Genomic DNA, 15,570 nt, shown 5'->3' with positions numbered 1-15,570 from the left:
GCCATAAAGATCCGTACTTGTTCGTGATCTTAACTTACTTTTCTGATGGTTGGTTTGTGGTTGTGGTGGTTGTTGTTGTTGAGACAAAGTCTTACTCTGTAACTCAGACTGGCCTCAGAAATCATGGCAATCCTCCTGCCTCAGGCTCCCATATGCTGAGATTACAAGTAAGCCATGCCACCAGTTCTCTAGCCCAGTCTCACTACATAGACCATACTAGCCTCAAACTCACAGAAATCTGCCTGTCTCTTAAAGAGCAAGTTCCTAACTGAGCTCATGTTTGCATCTTGTGCCGTGGCTAAGTGTGAGGATCCTGGTTTCTCCATAGCAGAGAGATTCCTAATCCTCTGCCCACCAGATTTTGGAAAGTTATTCCCTGGCCTTCACTGTGGCATGTGCAAACTCATACCCACAAAATCCTTAAATTAGAATATTAGTTTTTAAAGAAAATAAATAAATAGAATTTAAATTTAAAAAATAGTTGTGACCACATCTTTATTACATAACCAGTAAATAACTTACTACATAACAAATGCAACGGGCCCCAAGAATAGACACTGTGGAGGTAAAGGTGAATGAATTACTGAGGATGAGGAGCCAGGAATTTATGGTAAGTACAAGACCTGAATCCTCCTGGCAGGGAGACCTTGTCTACTTCAGAGTAACTTCCCAAAGAGCCCTGGCAAAGGACACAGAGGTCTGGGGTTGGCGGCGAGTTTGGAGGTGATTGAGATGAGAAGGTCGCCTTTGGGGATTGGTGTCTGCACTGCGAGGCCACTGTAGCGCAGTGCACTAAGGCAGACAACGTGACCTCTAGCCGCTCCTCCCCAGACATGAAAGCCTGGGAGGGCACTTAGCTTCCAGTGTGGACTTCGATGGACAAGGGGGAGACCCAGACCTTTCTGGGTTTATCCAGATCTTCAGTTCTGCTTGGTGCCGAGCCAATCCTCCTGGAACCCACCCTGGGTTAGGTGAATTGGCTTCCGAGGATGACCGAACAGTGAGTAGTCAGCTGAGCGGCTGTTCGCTCATACCCCTGGGAAAGGTAAGAGTCTCGGCCCGGAGTTGCCGAGACTCCCACCTCCCGGAAGTGTCCTAGGAATGGGGCAAATGAAACTCGGGAGCGCTGCGGAGACAGTCTGTGAGGCTTAGCCGCCCCAGGCGAGACAGCGGTGTGCTAGGCAGGTTTCAAGCCTCTCTGTACAGTTTCCCTAGGATGCCCTGGGTTCAGTTCACATCGGCAGGACTCCTGCCTGGACCTGCTGCCTGACTCTGGTTGTCCCACTCTTCCCAACAGTTAGCTGTCCCCTCTGCGCCCTTCGTAGTCATTGTAGGGACTGGCCGGGGCCTGGGCTCTCGGGATAGAGAAATCCTTTTGGCGATTCTGTAAGGGAAGCAATCGTATGGTTAAAGCTTCTACAGCCATCTCAATGACCTCCAATGCCTTCCCAAAAGATGTCCCTCTCGAAGATCCTCCCTGAGCCTGTGTGCCACCCCGGGCCCCGAGTGTAGGAAAGAAGACGTGGCATCCCTTCATGGTGGCCACTTCCGAGCCACCAAAGTGGTAGCAATATCTATTCTCGAAGGACAATTATCCCTTTGGGGGGTGGGGGAGTGAGGAATAACAAAGGTTGCTTACCTGCAGCTGGAAATGGGTGGAATAAGGTGCATAGAGTGTGTCTCCCATCTCAGGACCTGAAACAGAGGGAGAGGAGAAACTGAAGCACCAGGACCCATCTGTGCTTTCCTTTCTGTATCACTGTAACAGTTGGTCCCACTGGGCCTCAGCAGTTTAAATTTCTTGCAGGGAGAGACCATGCCTTTTATCCCCATGGTCCTATCCTGGGACCACAGGATTTACTCTCATCCTAAACAAGGAAGAGTTTATGAGCAATTGTATTCTATGTATTTGGGAGAAATCATAGGCTTTTTAAACTTGAGCTCGCTTTAAAGCAACTGGTTCATTTCCTGACAAATTTACCGCTCTTGTCCCCTTTCTAAATGCTTCTTCATTTAAGACAGTGTGGAAACCTAGGCATTGATGATGCACACCTGTGATCCCAGGACCTGGGAGATGGAGGTAGGAGGATCAGAAGTTCACTGTCACCCTCAACAACATAGTGAGTTCCCGCCCAACCTGGGCTCCATGAGGCCTTGTCTCAAAAACAAAACAAGCTGGGCAGTGTGGGGAGCCAGTGTCAAATGCACACAGTAGTAGACAATGACTAGAAGTCTACCTGAGAAAGGAGCAACCAAGGGCCCAAAATAAGAAAGACAAGCCGGGCTCACACCCATAATCTTAGCACTCCGAAGACAAAGGTGGAGGCTGGACTGGTCTTCACAGCAAGTTCTAGGACAGCTGGGACGAAATAGCAAGACCCAGTCTCAAAAATAAAACAAAAACCACACAAACAGAAAAACAGGAACAAAAAGGGAGCATTAGGGCCTAAGGACCCACAATAGAAGTACTGAGTACAGTGGGAGACTGAGGCCCTGGAAGCACTGTGGGAAGTTACTTCCTGCTCTGCATCCCCAGGAGACTCTGCTGCTCAGCTTTAAGAGCACAGCTGGGTTGGGGTTAGGACTGATTTCAGGGTTAAAGAGCTTGCCTGCTGTGCATGAAGCCCTGGGTTCCATCCCTAGCAATACACACACACACACACACACACACACACACACACGCAGATACACACACACACTTGTGTATGTGATTTCAGCACTCTGGAGAAAGAGGCAGGCACATCAATACAAGTTCAAGACTTTGGATCACAGTATTTTGTCACAGGGACAGAAAAGTAACTAATACAGAAGTTGGTTTACTGTGAGCTCCTTAGAATTTGGTTGTTAGCGGGGCAGTGGTGGTACACACCTTTGATCCCAGCACTTGGGAGGCAGAGGCAGGCAGATATCTGAGTTCGAGGCCAGCCTGGTCTACAGAGTGAGAGCCAGGGCAGCCAGGGCTACACAGAGAAACCCTGTCTCGAAAACACACACACACACACACACACACAAAACTATCTATTTTTATTTTTCTGTGTGTGTGTTTTGCCTGCGTGAATGTATGCACTGCATGTGTGTCTGTTGCTCACAGAGGCTAGAAGAGGGCGCCAGACTCCTGCAGTTGGAGCTACTGATGGTTGTGAGTGGCCATGTGGATGCTAAGAAACAAACCTAGTCCTCTACAAGAGCAGCAAGTGCTCTCAGTCATCGGGCTGTCTCTCCAGCCCCTGTTTTGGTTTTGTTTGTTTGTTTGTTTGTTTGTTTGTTTGTTGAGAATAGGGCCTCGTGTAGCCCAGGACGACCATGCATTTCTGGTCCTCTTGACATCCCCTCCCCAGGGCTCATGGGAGGTGTGAGCTTCCAGTGTTCTTACTTCCTCCAGCTCTGTCGGTCTTCTCTCGGGTTTTGCTTCTGCATTTGGGAATGTTCTGTTGTTTATTTCCCTTCCTGTCTCTATTCCCCGTTTTCCATTATTGGGATTAGAGGGCAGCTCCAGGAGCCTTGGATGGGATTATAGTACAATTAAGACCAAGACTGGGAGACATCAGGGCAATTATGAAAGAGCCTTTTGCTGTGTGTGATTCTAGAAAATTACAGGTTTTATAGCTGGGAATGGTTTTGTGTTTTGAGACCACCTCATGCATCCCAGGCTGGCCTTGAAATCTATGTATAGCCAAAGAATGACCTTGAACTTCGGATCCTCCTGCCTCCACCTCCCACGTGCTGGGCTTACAAGTGTGTGCCACCATTCCCACTTTATGCGGTGCTGGAGGATCTCTCTGATTTTTTCATGCATGTTTAAACAAGCACTGCACAGACCCACATCCCCAGCCCACAAGGGTTTTGGTGTTCCAAGAGACAGTCTTTCTACATAACCCAGGGCTGATCTTAAGCTCATAATTCTCCTGTCTCCATCTCCAAAGTGCTAAGATTAGAAGGGCGTGTCTGTGTGTGTGTGTGTGTGTGTATACACAAACATTTGCATATTTGCCCACATGCGCCACTGCCTGCACCACCACGCCCAACATCCTCTCTCCCCCAATCGTTATACCAATGCCTCTTCAATCATACCTTGGGTGATTTCCTCTTGGGAATAGGCTCTGTTCTCCACGCCATAGCTCTGCTTCATGAGCTGAGGTTTACAGAAAGCATCTTCAACTGGGTAATCCATAGGGCTCCGTTGCCTCGGGAGCTGTCGAAACTCGGGCAAGATATAAAACGCCAGGAAAACCCAGCCATTGGCCACCAACGCTGTGCTGAGAATGGTGTCATCCCATTTCGGGTCAATGTCGGGAATCAGGAGCAGGATGATCCAGGCCACCCAGATGGCGATGGAGAGGAATGAAGTGAAGCATATGTGGAACCCGTGTCTCTTCCAGCCGGAGAAGGAGCCACAGAAAACAAAGAAGGATGCGAGGAAGGCCAGCACCATCAAAAGGAGCACGTAAATGAGAAGCATGACAAAGTCCTCATTGCGCCGAGGGGCAGGCAGCTCAGAAAAGACATTGGTGTTGGTCCTGTTCATGGCGAGGACCAGGTATTCAATGGCGATGACATCCTGGACCAGGCTGAAGCCTACCGCCAGGCTGAGGATCACAAGCCACGACAGGGGCCTCCTCCCTCGGACCAGCTTGTTCAAGTTGAAAGCGTGGGCCAGGAGGCAAGAGAAGCAGATGGCAAAGAGGACGCCAAAGAGGAAGAAGCGCGTGGGTCCTGTGGCCCCATCCAGCTTGATGATGAAGGCGAAGGTGAGGCCAAAGACCCCTAGGACTCCCAGGAGGAAGAGGAACTGGGTGGGGAGCATCTTTCTTTTGTTGGAGTCCTGCACTTTGCAGATGAGGAAAATGAGTGCAAACATGCAAGCCACTGTAGCCACAGCTCCGACTGCGGCCAGTGTTTCCAGGGCGATGCCCCAGCCTTCCGCCAGGTCACAAAGTCTGTGGTACCTGGAATCCAGGTCTGAGCGGCAACCGCTGGGACCAGTTCTAGGAGTTTTGGTTGTAGCCATTCTGGTTGGTCCTGCATTTAAAATGAAGAAGCAAGATTAGGGACCAAGCAAGCCTCTGAGACAGAGGACAAAAATGGGATTGCGTTTAGTCAGTTTTTTTTTTAAAGATCTATTTATTATTGTACATAAGTACACTGTAGCTATCTTCAGACGCACCAGAAGAGGGCGTCAGATCTCATTACAGATGGTTGTGAGCCACCATGTGGTTGCTGGGATTTGAACTCAGGACCTTTGGAAGAGCAGTCAATGCTCTTACCCTCTGAGCCATCTCACCAGCCCCTAGTCAGTCTTACTTTTAAACTTGCTACATTAAAACTAACAGAGGGGAGAGACGCAGACCTCTCTCCTCTCTGGGAGTCTCAGGTTGCTGGAGAGGGAGAGCTTTTTTCTTCAGTGGTATCCACTGGTAAGCGCCCATGCTTCTGTACAGAGCCCCGATTAAACTCTTAGGTCCCATCCCCCAGCCTGCCCCCCCACACACACACATCTACACACCTGTACCCCCAAATGCTAACTCTTTGTACCTCCTGTGAAAATTTTAAGGGCCAATGAAAAGAGAATGAATCCCTTACTTCCCAGTTAACCAATAATCTCGTTTGGTTTGATTTCATTTGTCTGGGGTTTGTTTTGTTCTTAATCAGCATACAAATGGCTGGGTTTTTTCAATGATTACAATTTTGTATGCCCTCTCTGGGAAAGATCAGACTTGGAGACAGACGAGATGGAGAAAATTAGATACTAGATTAGAGACCATAAAACATAGGTTGAAAGAATCTTTATATCAAAATAGGAAACCCTTAGAGGAATCCAATCTGGAACTTATAATAACATCAAAAACCACAGTTCTAGACAGGAAAATTCCACAGGGGCTTGAAAACCTGGAGCATCATCCCATAGAGATACATTATATTGAATTGAGAGTCTGGAATCTGTTTACTAACTTAAAACAACGCCACACACTAGGACTTTGGAGGAAAGGCTCATAGAACAGAAAGGGGATCCGATATCTCCCAAAGATGGCTTTCAAATGTGCTTTGTTGAGTTTAAATTTTCTAAAATTGTTAAGACTGATAGCACAACTGCTAAGATGCGTGGACTTGAGAAAGAACTGCTGAGTTAGGTCAGCCGACAGAAGTCCTAACTCCAAAATGGAAGAAAGGAGATGTGTTATGTTGGGGAGGAGATTTTTACATTTGTTACAACAGGAAAGGAAAAGCTCTGTCTTCCATCCAAATTGAAATTAAGATTTGACCAGGGAAGACCTGAACATCTCAGCTACAGACAAAAAAAGGGAAATGTCACAAGACAGAAGCGTGGTACCTGAGCACGGGTAACCAGCCACATGTCAGAATGTGGATTAGAGTAAATAGGGCATAAAAAGTTATGATCTAGTCAGAAAGAGCCTAGCTCTATGGCCAAGGTACCTGTAAATGCATTTTGAGTCTAAGTCTTATTTCTGGGAGTGTGGGTCTGGGAGGAACAACCAGGCCAGACTTTTACAGTTTGGGCTAAAGAGTGAGACCCTGCCACAGATAACTAATAAATAAATAAATAAATAAATAAATAAATAAATAAATAAGGCAGGCTAGAGCTAAAGAATAAGACTCTGCTGTGAATAGATAGATAGATAGATAGATAGATAGATAGACAGACAGACAGATAGAGATAGAAAGAGACATACATACATACATACATACATACATACATACATACATACTAGATGAGGCAAGCTTGGGCTAAAGAGTGAGACCCTGCCATAAATACATACATACATATATATACATATATATACATGAGGCAAGCTCAGACTAAAAAGTGAAACCTTGCTTTGAATTAACATATGCATACATACATACACACACACACACAAGCACAGATGAGGCAAGCTTGGGCTAAAGAGAAAGATCGTGCAATCAATCAATCAATCAATCGATCAATATATAAGATTGGGCTAAAGAGTGAAACCCTCTATGAGTTAAATAGATAAATAAATAAATGTAAATAGATGAGACAAGCCATTATACCAAAATTATTTTAAAGACTTTTTTTTTTTTTTTTTTGGCTTTTTTGAGATAGGGTTTCTCTGTGTAGCCCTGGCTGTCCTGGAACTCACTCTGTAGACCAGGCTGGCCTTGAACTCAGAAATCCACCTGTCTCTGCCTCCCAAGTGCTGGGATTAAAGGCGTGGGCCACCACCACCCAGCTAAAGACTTTATTCTTTCTAATTATGTACACGCATGTGTGCCTGTGTGTGGATATGTGAATGTGAGTGTAGGTAACCTCAAAGGCCATGAGAGGGTGTGAGATGCTCTGGAGTTAGAGTGACAAGTGACTGAGTACCATGAGTGCTATCTTAAGAGCAATAAGCTTTGTTAGCTGAATCATCTCCAGCTTTATATACACAGATGCATGTGAGCACACACACACACACATGCACACACATGCACACACACATACTAGAACTGTTTGTACACTGTGTTACAATAACTGTCTAGCTCTGTCTACTTCATTTTTAATGAGACTTGACTCTCTAAAATTCCAACCTTTAGAAGGTGGAAATAGGAAGATCAAGAGTTCAAGGTCAGCCTCTGCTACATCTGGTTAGGAGCTATCCTGTACTACCAACCACTATGGATGGCTCAAAACCCAAAACAACAGCAAAAAGAAAGTCACTTAGTCAGACTGGCATTTAAAGGGCACCTCTGAGTGTGTTTTAGGAGACTGGATAAGGCCACTAGCCTAGAGACCCCATAATTGAATCCTGGTGACTTTTGTCATGTGATGTCTTATGGTGCCTCGAGACTTAGCCAGCAAAAAGGTCATCTCCAGATTCTACCCCCTAACTCTTGGGCGATAAGAATAACCTGTCGGGCTAGAGAAATGTCTCTATGGTTAAGAGCACTGACTGCTCTTCAGAAGGTCCTGAGTTCAAATCCTGGCAACCACATGGTGGCTCACAACCATCTGTAATGAAATCTGACACCCTCTTCTGGTGTGTCTGAAGACAGCTACATTGTACTTAGACATAATAATAAATAAATCTTTGGGCTGGAGCCAGTGGGGCCTGAGAGAGCATATGTCCTGAATTCAATTCCCAGCAATCACAAGATGGCTCACAACCATCTGTACAGCTACAATGTACTCATATGCATAAAATAAATAAATAAATCTTAAAAAAAAAGAAGAAGCTGTCTTCTTATATAACATTACCTAGCTTCAGCTATCTGATTACAGCAATGAAAAAGAACATTAATAGATTCCCTGGCCCACTGTGTGCCAATCACAAGAACTCAGGGCTGGGGACACTGCTGAGTAGTAGAACTCTTGCTTATCGTGCAAAATGGCCTAGGTCCAATCCCCAATAACACACACACACACACACACACACACACACACACACACACTAACCCTGTCTCATCTAGGGGTAAAAGGCAAGGGACACAGGTCTGGCATGTCACCTCATCCCTCCCTACCCTTAGTTCATCACAAGAGTCTCTATTGGAAAAGGTTCTTCCGTTTCTCCACGTTCCCCCGCCGTCCTCTTAACTGCCACTCACTTTACCCCCAAGACTCTGCTGTCTGCGGTAAGCAGCTATTCATCATAATTAGCTGATGTTTAGGAAGGACTCTGAACCCAACTGCGCTAAAGCTTGACAGAGATTGGTGACCTCTGGCCTAAAAGGCAGTGGCAGCCCTGAACAAAGGGACATAAGGCTTTGGCCCCCAGCTTCATTGTAGCTGTGCACCAGTGTGTCCTACTTGGTACCTCCTAGATCCAGGGCTCGATAAAGGCAGCTGGCAGTGTGTGTTTTAAATATCAAGCATCGTCTAGTTAGTGTGTGTGTGTGTGTGTGTGTGTGTGTGTGTGTGTGTGTGTGCATGTATGCACGCGCACATGTTGAACCTCTCATACATGCTAGGTATATGTCCTACTCCCAACCTTACAAATAACCTTTTAGAAAACCTTTATGCTTTGTTTGTTTTTAATGACCCAATGTGTTTCATTAGGGCTGCTTATAGAAACATGCTGTGGTTATTGAAGAAAGTGCCTACAACCCCCTTGCACCCCCCCCCCAGCCCTACCAACCAGTGACTACACACAAATTCTCAGAGAGGGGTGGGGCCTCAGGAACTCCTCCCCTTTCATAATAGGGTGATGGTGAGCCCTGATTTGGCTTTTTGAGATAGGGTCTCCTGAAGCCCAGACTGGCATCAAACTTCATCCTCCTAACTCTCTCTCCCAAACCCTGGGATCGCACCCACGCCACCCCAGGCAGCAACAACACCAAAAAGTTTTAGTGAGTATTTTGTATGTGTGTGACTAATATTTTGGGAATCATCAGTGTAATTCACCTATTAACTGCCCTCCACCCTCTCCCCAGCTGACTGCAATTGCTCAACAAGTCTAAAAGTGTCTTTGAATTTAGTCAGAGGAAAACAAAACTCACTAAGAAGCAAGGGCAGTTTGAAAAGCTGTCGTAGGACCAGAATGTGGTCCTGAGGAGAGAAGGAACCCAGGGAAGTGGTGAGAGCCATGTTCTTCGCTTGTTGTTTTCTTGTTCGTTTGTTTACTCACTTATTTGGAGCAAGGAGACACACATTGTCAGAGGACAACTTATAGGAGTCAATTCTCTCCTTCCACCATGCAGGCCCCGGAATCGAACTCATACTGTCAGGCTTAGCCGCAAACACTTTTACCCACTGAGCTATCTATCCCTGGCCCAGCCTATTTGTCTTATGAAATAGGGTCTTACTGTATGTAGCTGAGGCTGACCTAGACTCCTGGCTATCCTCCTGCCTCAGCTTCCTGAGTGCTTGGATTACAGGCCTGAGACTACAGGACAGGAAATTACTTGGAGGAGCCTTAAATACTTTTGGAATGAGTCAGAGCAAGAGAGGAAGGTGGAAAGGACACACCTACAATTGCAGGGTGAGGGTGGGGACAAATGGGGAGAGGGGAAGAGGGAGACTGGAAGGGAGGTTCCTGCTGACTCAACCCTAAGCCTTCTGTTCACCTTCACATACAGAATGGTTTGAGTACAAAATGTTCCCCATGGGCTCATGTGTTTGCACACTTGGTGTCCAGCTGCGGGCCAGCCTTTGGTGGGGCCTGCCTGTAAAACTGAGCCACTGGAGGTGAGTTTGTAGATCTCTCAGCCCAGTCCAACTTCCTGTCCACTCTGCTTCCTATTGGTAGAAGCAATGTGACCAACTACTCATGAACTCCTGTCACTGTGCCTTCTCCATTGTGAACGCTGCAGCCCCTCAAACGGTCAACAAAATCAACCCTTGTTCCCTCCGGATGGGTCTCTGCTCACAGCAATCAGAAAGGTAACTGGGATGAGTGGTTTCCAGGTACAGAGCTATGGATCAAGTCACTAATCTCTCTGAACCTGTTTTCTCTTCTATGAAATTGGAAAGCTCCACTGAAGCCGGGGGCTGGGCCCTTGGGCAGCTTCGCTGCTCACCCACTGGGCAGCTCCACACAGACTGCCTCCACATCTGTGTCCCAGCCCCATCTTCTTTCCGACCCCACCTTCTGTCACTGCAATATGGATCGTGAACTTCTTCTAACCAATCCAAAACTGGCCTAGGGATGAGTGGGAGGGTGGAGACGGCCTAGGAGCCTGGGGGGAAAGTCAAAGGTCTGGGAAGAGCGTGGCCCTAGGCATGGCCTTGGTGTGTGGCACTGCCTGGTACGCAGGGACAAATGACAGCATCTGAGGTGCCCCTGGCCTCCATCCTCCACTTCCAGACTCCTCTTCAGCACGGTAGTTGTGGGGCTCACAGACTTAGACCTGGAAGCTGCCTCTACATGGCCCTGGCTAGCCAACTTCATAAGTGAACTTATGGAGGAGCTGAGACAGCTCAAAGCTGATTCTGTCTACCTCCTGAGATTCGCAACACTCTGTCATCAGAATTGAGCACAGTCCCTTCCTCTGAAGACCGCCCCGGAGGACAAGATCTCGACCCTGCAACCTTGTGACTTGGTGACATCTCCAGTTCTCTCTAAATTCAGCCAGAGTAACAACAGTTGCATGAGAGGTTAATGATATCTAACCACACATTGGGTCGGCATGAATGCTGAGTGTCTATGCTTCACACACATTCTCCCCTTTCTGTGTTCTTACACATTATCTCACCTAATACTCTAAAAATACATTTATAGGTTAATTCTTAGGAGATGAAGCTAAGGCCCAGTGGATAAGGTGCTTGCCTTGGATAAGGTTCCAGTCCCCAGAACCCAGTCAAAAGCCCAAAGGACAGTGAGTCCCCGTCCACCCAGGGCTTCTACTGTGAGTCTATCCCAGGGATACGAAAGGCAGGAGAATCTCTGGACAATCTAGTCTGACATATGCAATGACGAACAACCGACCCCGCCTCAGAGAAAGTAGAAGGCAGGATCAACAGCCGAGGATGTCGGCTCATCCAGAAGAGCATGTGTACCCGCTTACACGTGCACACTTGTTTTTAGTGATGAACTTACATGCCCAACACCACAGAGGAAAGATATTCATAATTCTATATTTCAGCTGGGCTGGGCGGCCCATGCCTATAATCCCAGCTACTTGCAAACGGATCACAAGTTCGAGGTCTGCCTGGATGACATAGCAATGGCTCGGGACCCACAGGTTGAGAACTGCTGCTGTATACCATCAAAGAGGCGAGCTCTAACTGTTGAGATGTCTCCAGAACAAGCAACCCTTCGTGCAGTCAGTGTTCCTCACCAATAAGTGCCAAGTGGACAAATCCCACAGACCCCAAAGTGTGGCCACTGCCCTTGGAGAGCCAACAAAGTGGGGTCAGGTGACTGACCAACCTCCACGTAAGCAGTAAGGGTGTGCAAAGAACGTGCACTTGGGCAGCCATAACCTCACCTACCAGGATGAGGGGACAGAGGAGGGCTGGGAGATGAAGTGTGAGAGATAAGCAGAGGTGTGTCAGGTTGTTAGGAGGTAAGAGAGAGAGGCCCTGAAGCTGGGCAGAGGTCAGATCAATTCCTAAACTCTCAAGGGCAACTTGGGTTGCCATTGTCACAGGACCAGGAGCAGAGACATGCCAGACATGCAAGTGAAGCTAAGAGCAAACCTTAGCAAACTTTCACTGAGCCATGTACTGTTTCATCTAATCCTCCTAGCCCCACTTTAATGTCTGTTTGTTTTTAAACAGGGTCTCTCTGTAGCCCAGGCTGGCCTTGGACTCAATGTATAGCTGAGGATAACCTTGAACATTCTGATCTTTCTGACTCTACCTTCAAGAGTCAGGATTACAGATGGAAGGCACCATTTGGTATTTTATCACTCCCTTGACAGCTTGGAAAACTGGGGTGAGAAGAAATCAAATTATTTGTCCAAGGCTATGTGGGTTTTTTTTAATGGGATTTTAACATATGCAAGTTATCCAAGTATCTACTTTCATTTCTTTTAAGCAAAAATTTTAAAATGTGATATGTGTGTGTGTGTGTACACGTGTGTGACACACATGTGTACAGGTGCTCACAGAGGCCAAACGAGGGTATCTGTTAGATCCCCTGGAACTGGAGTTACAATTGGTTATGACCTCATTGCATTCCTCTGGAAGAACAAGTGCTTGTAACAGCTGAGCCATCTCTCCAGCCACTTTCTTTCTCTCTTTCTTTCTTCCTTCCTTCCTTTCTTTCTTTCTTCCTTTCTTTCTTTCTTTCTTTCTTCCTTCCTTCCTTCTTTTTTTTTCTTCCCCTTTTTCTTTTTGGTTTTTCAAGACAGGGTTTCTCTATGTAGCTCTGGCTGTCCTGATTCAATCTGTATACCAGGCTAGCCTGGAACTCAGAGATCTGCCTGCCTCTGCCTCCCAAGTGCTGAGATTAAAGATGTGTGCCAGGACCACCAGGCCTTTTGTTTTGTTTTGTTTTTTGTTTTTTCGAGATGGGGTTTCTCTCTACATAGCCCTGGCTGTCCTGGAACTCACTCTGTAGACCAGGCTAGCCTGGAACTCAGAAATCTGCCTGAATATGTAAGTAACCTAAACTGACCTCAAACTCACAATCCTCCTGCCTCCAGCACTTGAGTGCCAGGATTTCTGGTATACACTACCACACCCAGCATTCCAAGAGTGTTTTCTATATGAATAGGAATTTAGGGTTGTTCAGGACCTCCTCCTACAAAATCAAGTTTTTTGCCTAACATACACAAAAGCCCCTCCCCACCTGCTTCCAATGCTGATGTATTTCTTTAAAGTTTGGTCCCATCGTAACCTCTACTGGGAACTGGGAATCATAACCTCTACTGGTATCCTGTATGGTTAATCCCACCTCACTCTAAATGTGTCGGTCTCTTCTTAGACCTGACAGTGAGGTATTCATTTTCCTGCATGCCCAGTAGTGACTATATGTTAACACCAGTAGCCTACCAGCTCGGTGGCAGATGATAAGCTCCACAAGAACCCAGCCAGATTGAATCCCTGGTCTGTTGGCATCTCTATATATGTGTTCTGCACAGTGATTCTGAGCAAGTATTTTGGACTAAGATTGACTGCCGAATACTTCCTCAAGTGTGAGTAATAGGATGATGTATTTATTTGAGACAGAGTCTTATTCTTGTGTTGCCAGGTCTGGCCTCAAACTCCTGACCCTCCCGCCACCGTCTCCCAGGTAATGGGCCTCTCATCCGTGAGCTCCCACACCCAGCTAAAGGTGAATCTGTGCACATCTTTTTGACCCTCCTACATTTATGCAGGTTGAGTTCTTCCAAGGGAGGAGTCCCACAAAAATGTTTCTGCAGCTGAAAAGGGATTAGTTAGGTGGGAAGTACCTCTCTGGGATCCCCTGAACTGGGTACCACCCCAGTTCCCATCACATAAACATGACACATCAAAGCAGCATCCTGTGAATAACGCCTTACTAACATAAAGTTGAGTTTCTAGGCTGTGATGGAAGGAAAATCATCATCATCATCATCATCGCACCAGAACAGATGGAGACAAATTTGAGAACAAGGCTCAGGCCCATTTTTCACTTTCATGCAGTGCCTGAGAGTATGGCCATCTTATTCTTACTCCAAACAAAGCAAGTAGACTTTCATGAGAGAGTGCAATGAAATACTAGAGATCACTGTGAGGTGGCACGCATCTGGACTCCTAGCAAGTTCAAGGTAGGTGAATCTTTGTGTAAAAGCCAGACTGACAAAACCAAACCCATCAGAGATCCACCATGGTAAAGAAGCCTCATAACCTGAAAACGTTAAACTGAACGTCTGCTATGTGTGAGTGTGCGCTTACATGTGGAAGCCAGAGAAGGACAGAAGGCTTCCTCTGTGCTATCTTCCCTTGGGACAGAGTCTCTCAGCATACCTGAAAAGGCTCACTTGTTTTTTTGGATTGGCTGGTTAGGAAACTCCCAGGATCTATCTGCCTTTGCCCCTCTGATGTAAACCCTGGGGTTACAGACATGCAGGGCCATCTGCTGCCATGGCCTGGGTTTTACATGGATGCTAACTCACGATCCTAACTCACATCCTCATACATAAACATCAAGCACTCTTTCTTAGCCGCTGAGCCATCTCCTCAGCCCCAATAGACTTTTAAAAATTGGTCCTTGGCAGATGCCATACATAAAATAACTAACAAAATTTCTTTCTTTCTTTTTAAAGATTTATTTATTCTATATATGTGAGTACACTGTAGCTGTCTTCAGACACACAAGAAGAGGGTATGAGATCCCATTGCAGATGTTGTGAGCCACCATGTGGTTGCTGGGAATTGAACTCAGGACCCCTGGAAGAACAGTCAGTGCTCTTAACAGCTGAGCCACTTCTCCAGCCACAACAAAATCTCAAAAATGTTTTCTGGATACTTTAACAGAAACACTGTCTATTTTTTTTTTTTTTTTTTTTTTTTGGGTTTTTCAAGACAGGGTTTCTCTGTGTAGCCCTGGCTGTCCTGGAACTCACTCTGTAGACCAGGCTGGCCTCAAACTCAGAAATCCGCCTGTCTCTGCCTCCCAAGTGCTGGGATTAAAGATGTGCAAAGAATTCACACTCTCAGAATCTGCATTTGTCAGGAACTTGGTATGCCAGCTGTAAGTAGTACAGGCTTTTAGAAGCCATGAATTTGTAATAGGAAAGTAGCCACAAATGATAACAAAGGCAAATGAGTTTTAATATATCTTCCCATGAAACTTGTTAAGGAAAAAAACCTACAGGCCACTTTGGACCGCAGACCGTAGTTGCTACCCCTGCTTTATCGCCTGGAATCTATCCAAACAGTCACGCATGTTTACCAAAAATTGAGTGTAGTTTAGAAGAGAGTGATCTGAAATTCTAAAATAAACATACAGACTCCGTGCCTTGGGTTCAGCTATTCTCCATGTACTCCAGCCACTTGAGATGTGAAAGAGGAGAAGCACTTGAGCCCGGGAGTTTGAAGTGGTCCAGGGCATGGATCAAGACTTGGTCTCAAAAAAAAAAGGAAGGGAGGAAGGAAGAAAGGAAGAGAGGGAAGGAGGGAGGAGAAGGAGGGAGGGAGGGAGGAAGGAAGGGAGGGAGGGAAAGAGAGAGGGAAGAAGGAAGGGAGGAAGGAAGGAGGGA

General features: G+C 46.5%; 1 protein-coding gene across 1 annotated transcript in view; it reads right to left on the bottom strand.

Annotated features, from left to right (window-relative positions):
* Window positions 1-468: 468 nt before the first annotated feature.
* Window positions 469-15,570, bottom strand: part of Gprc5a (G protein-coupled receptor class C group 5 member A) — a 17,671-nt gene continuing 2,569 nt past the window's right edge. The window contains exons 2-4 of the mRNA XM_031381029.1: window positions 4,072-5,019; window positions 1,640-1,695; window positions 469-1,384 (exon numbers count right to left, since the gene is read on the bottom strand). Coding sequence (XP_031236889.1) covers window positions 1,298-1,384; window positions 1,640-1,695; window positions 4,072-5,008 — 1,080 coding nt within the window. The 5' untranslated portion in view covers window positions 5,009-5,019 and the 3' untranslated portion in view covers window positions 469-1,297. The remainder of the gene's footprint in view (window positions 1,385-1,639; window positions 1,696-4,071; window positions 5,020-15,570) is intronic.

The sequence above is a fragment of the Mastomys coucha genome, unplaced genomic scaffold (assembly GCF_008632895.1).
Source record: "Mastomys coucha isolate ucsf_1 unplaced genomic scaffold, UCSF_Mcou_1 pScaffold20, whole genome shotgun sequence".
Taxonomy (NCBI): Eukaryota; Metazoa; Chordata; class Mammalia; order Rodentia; family Muridae; genus Mastomys; species Mastomys coucha.
The sequence above is the reverse complement of the archived record's forward strand: the minus strand, read 5'-3'. Positions and strand labels throughout refer to the sequence as shown.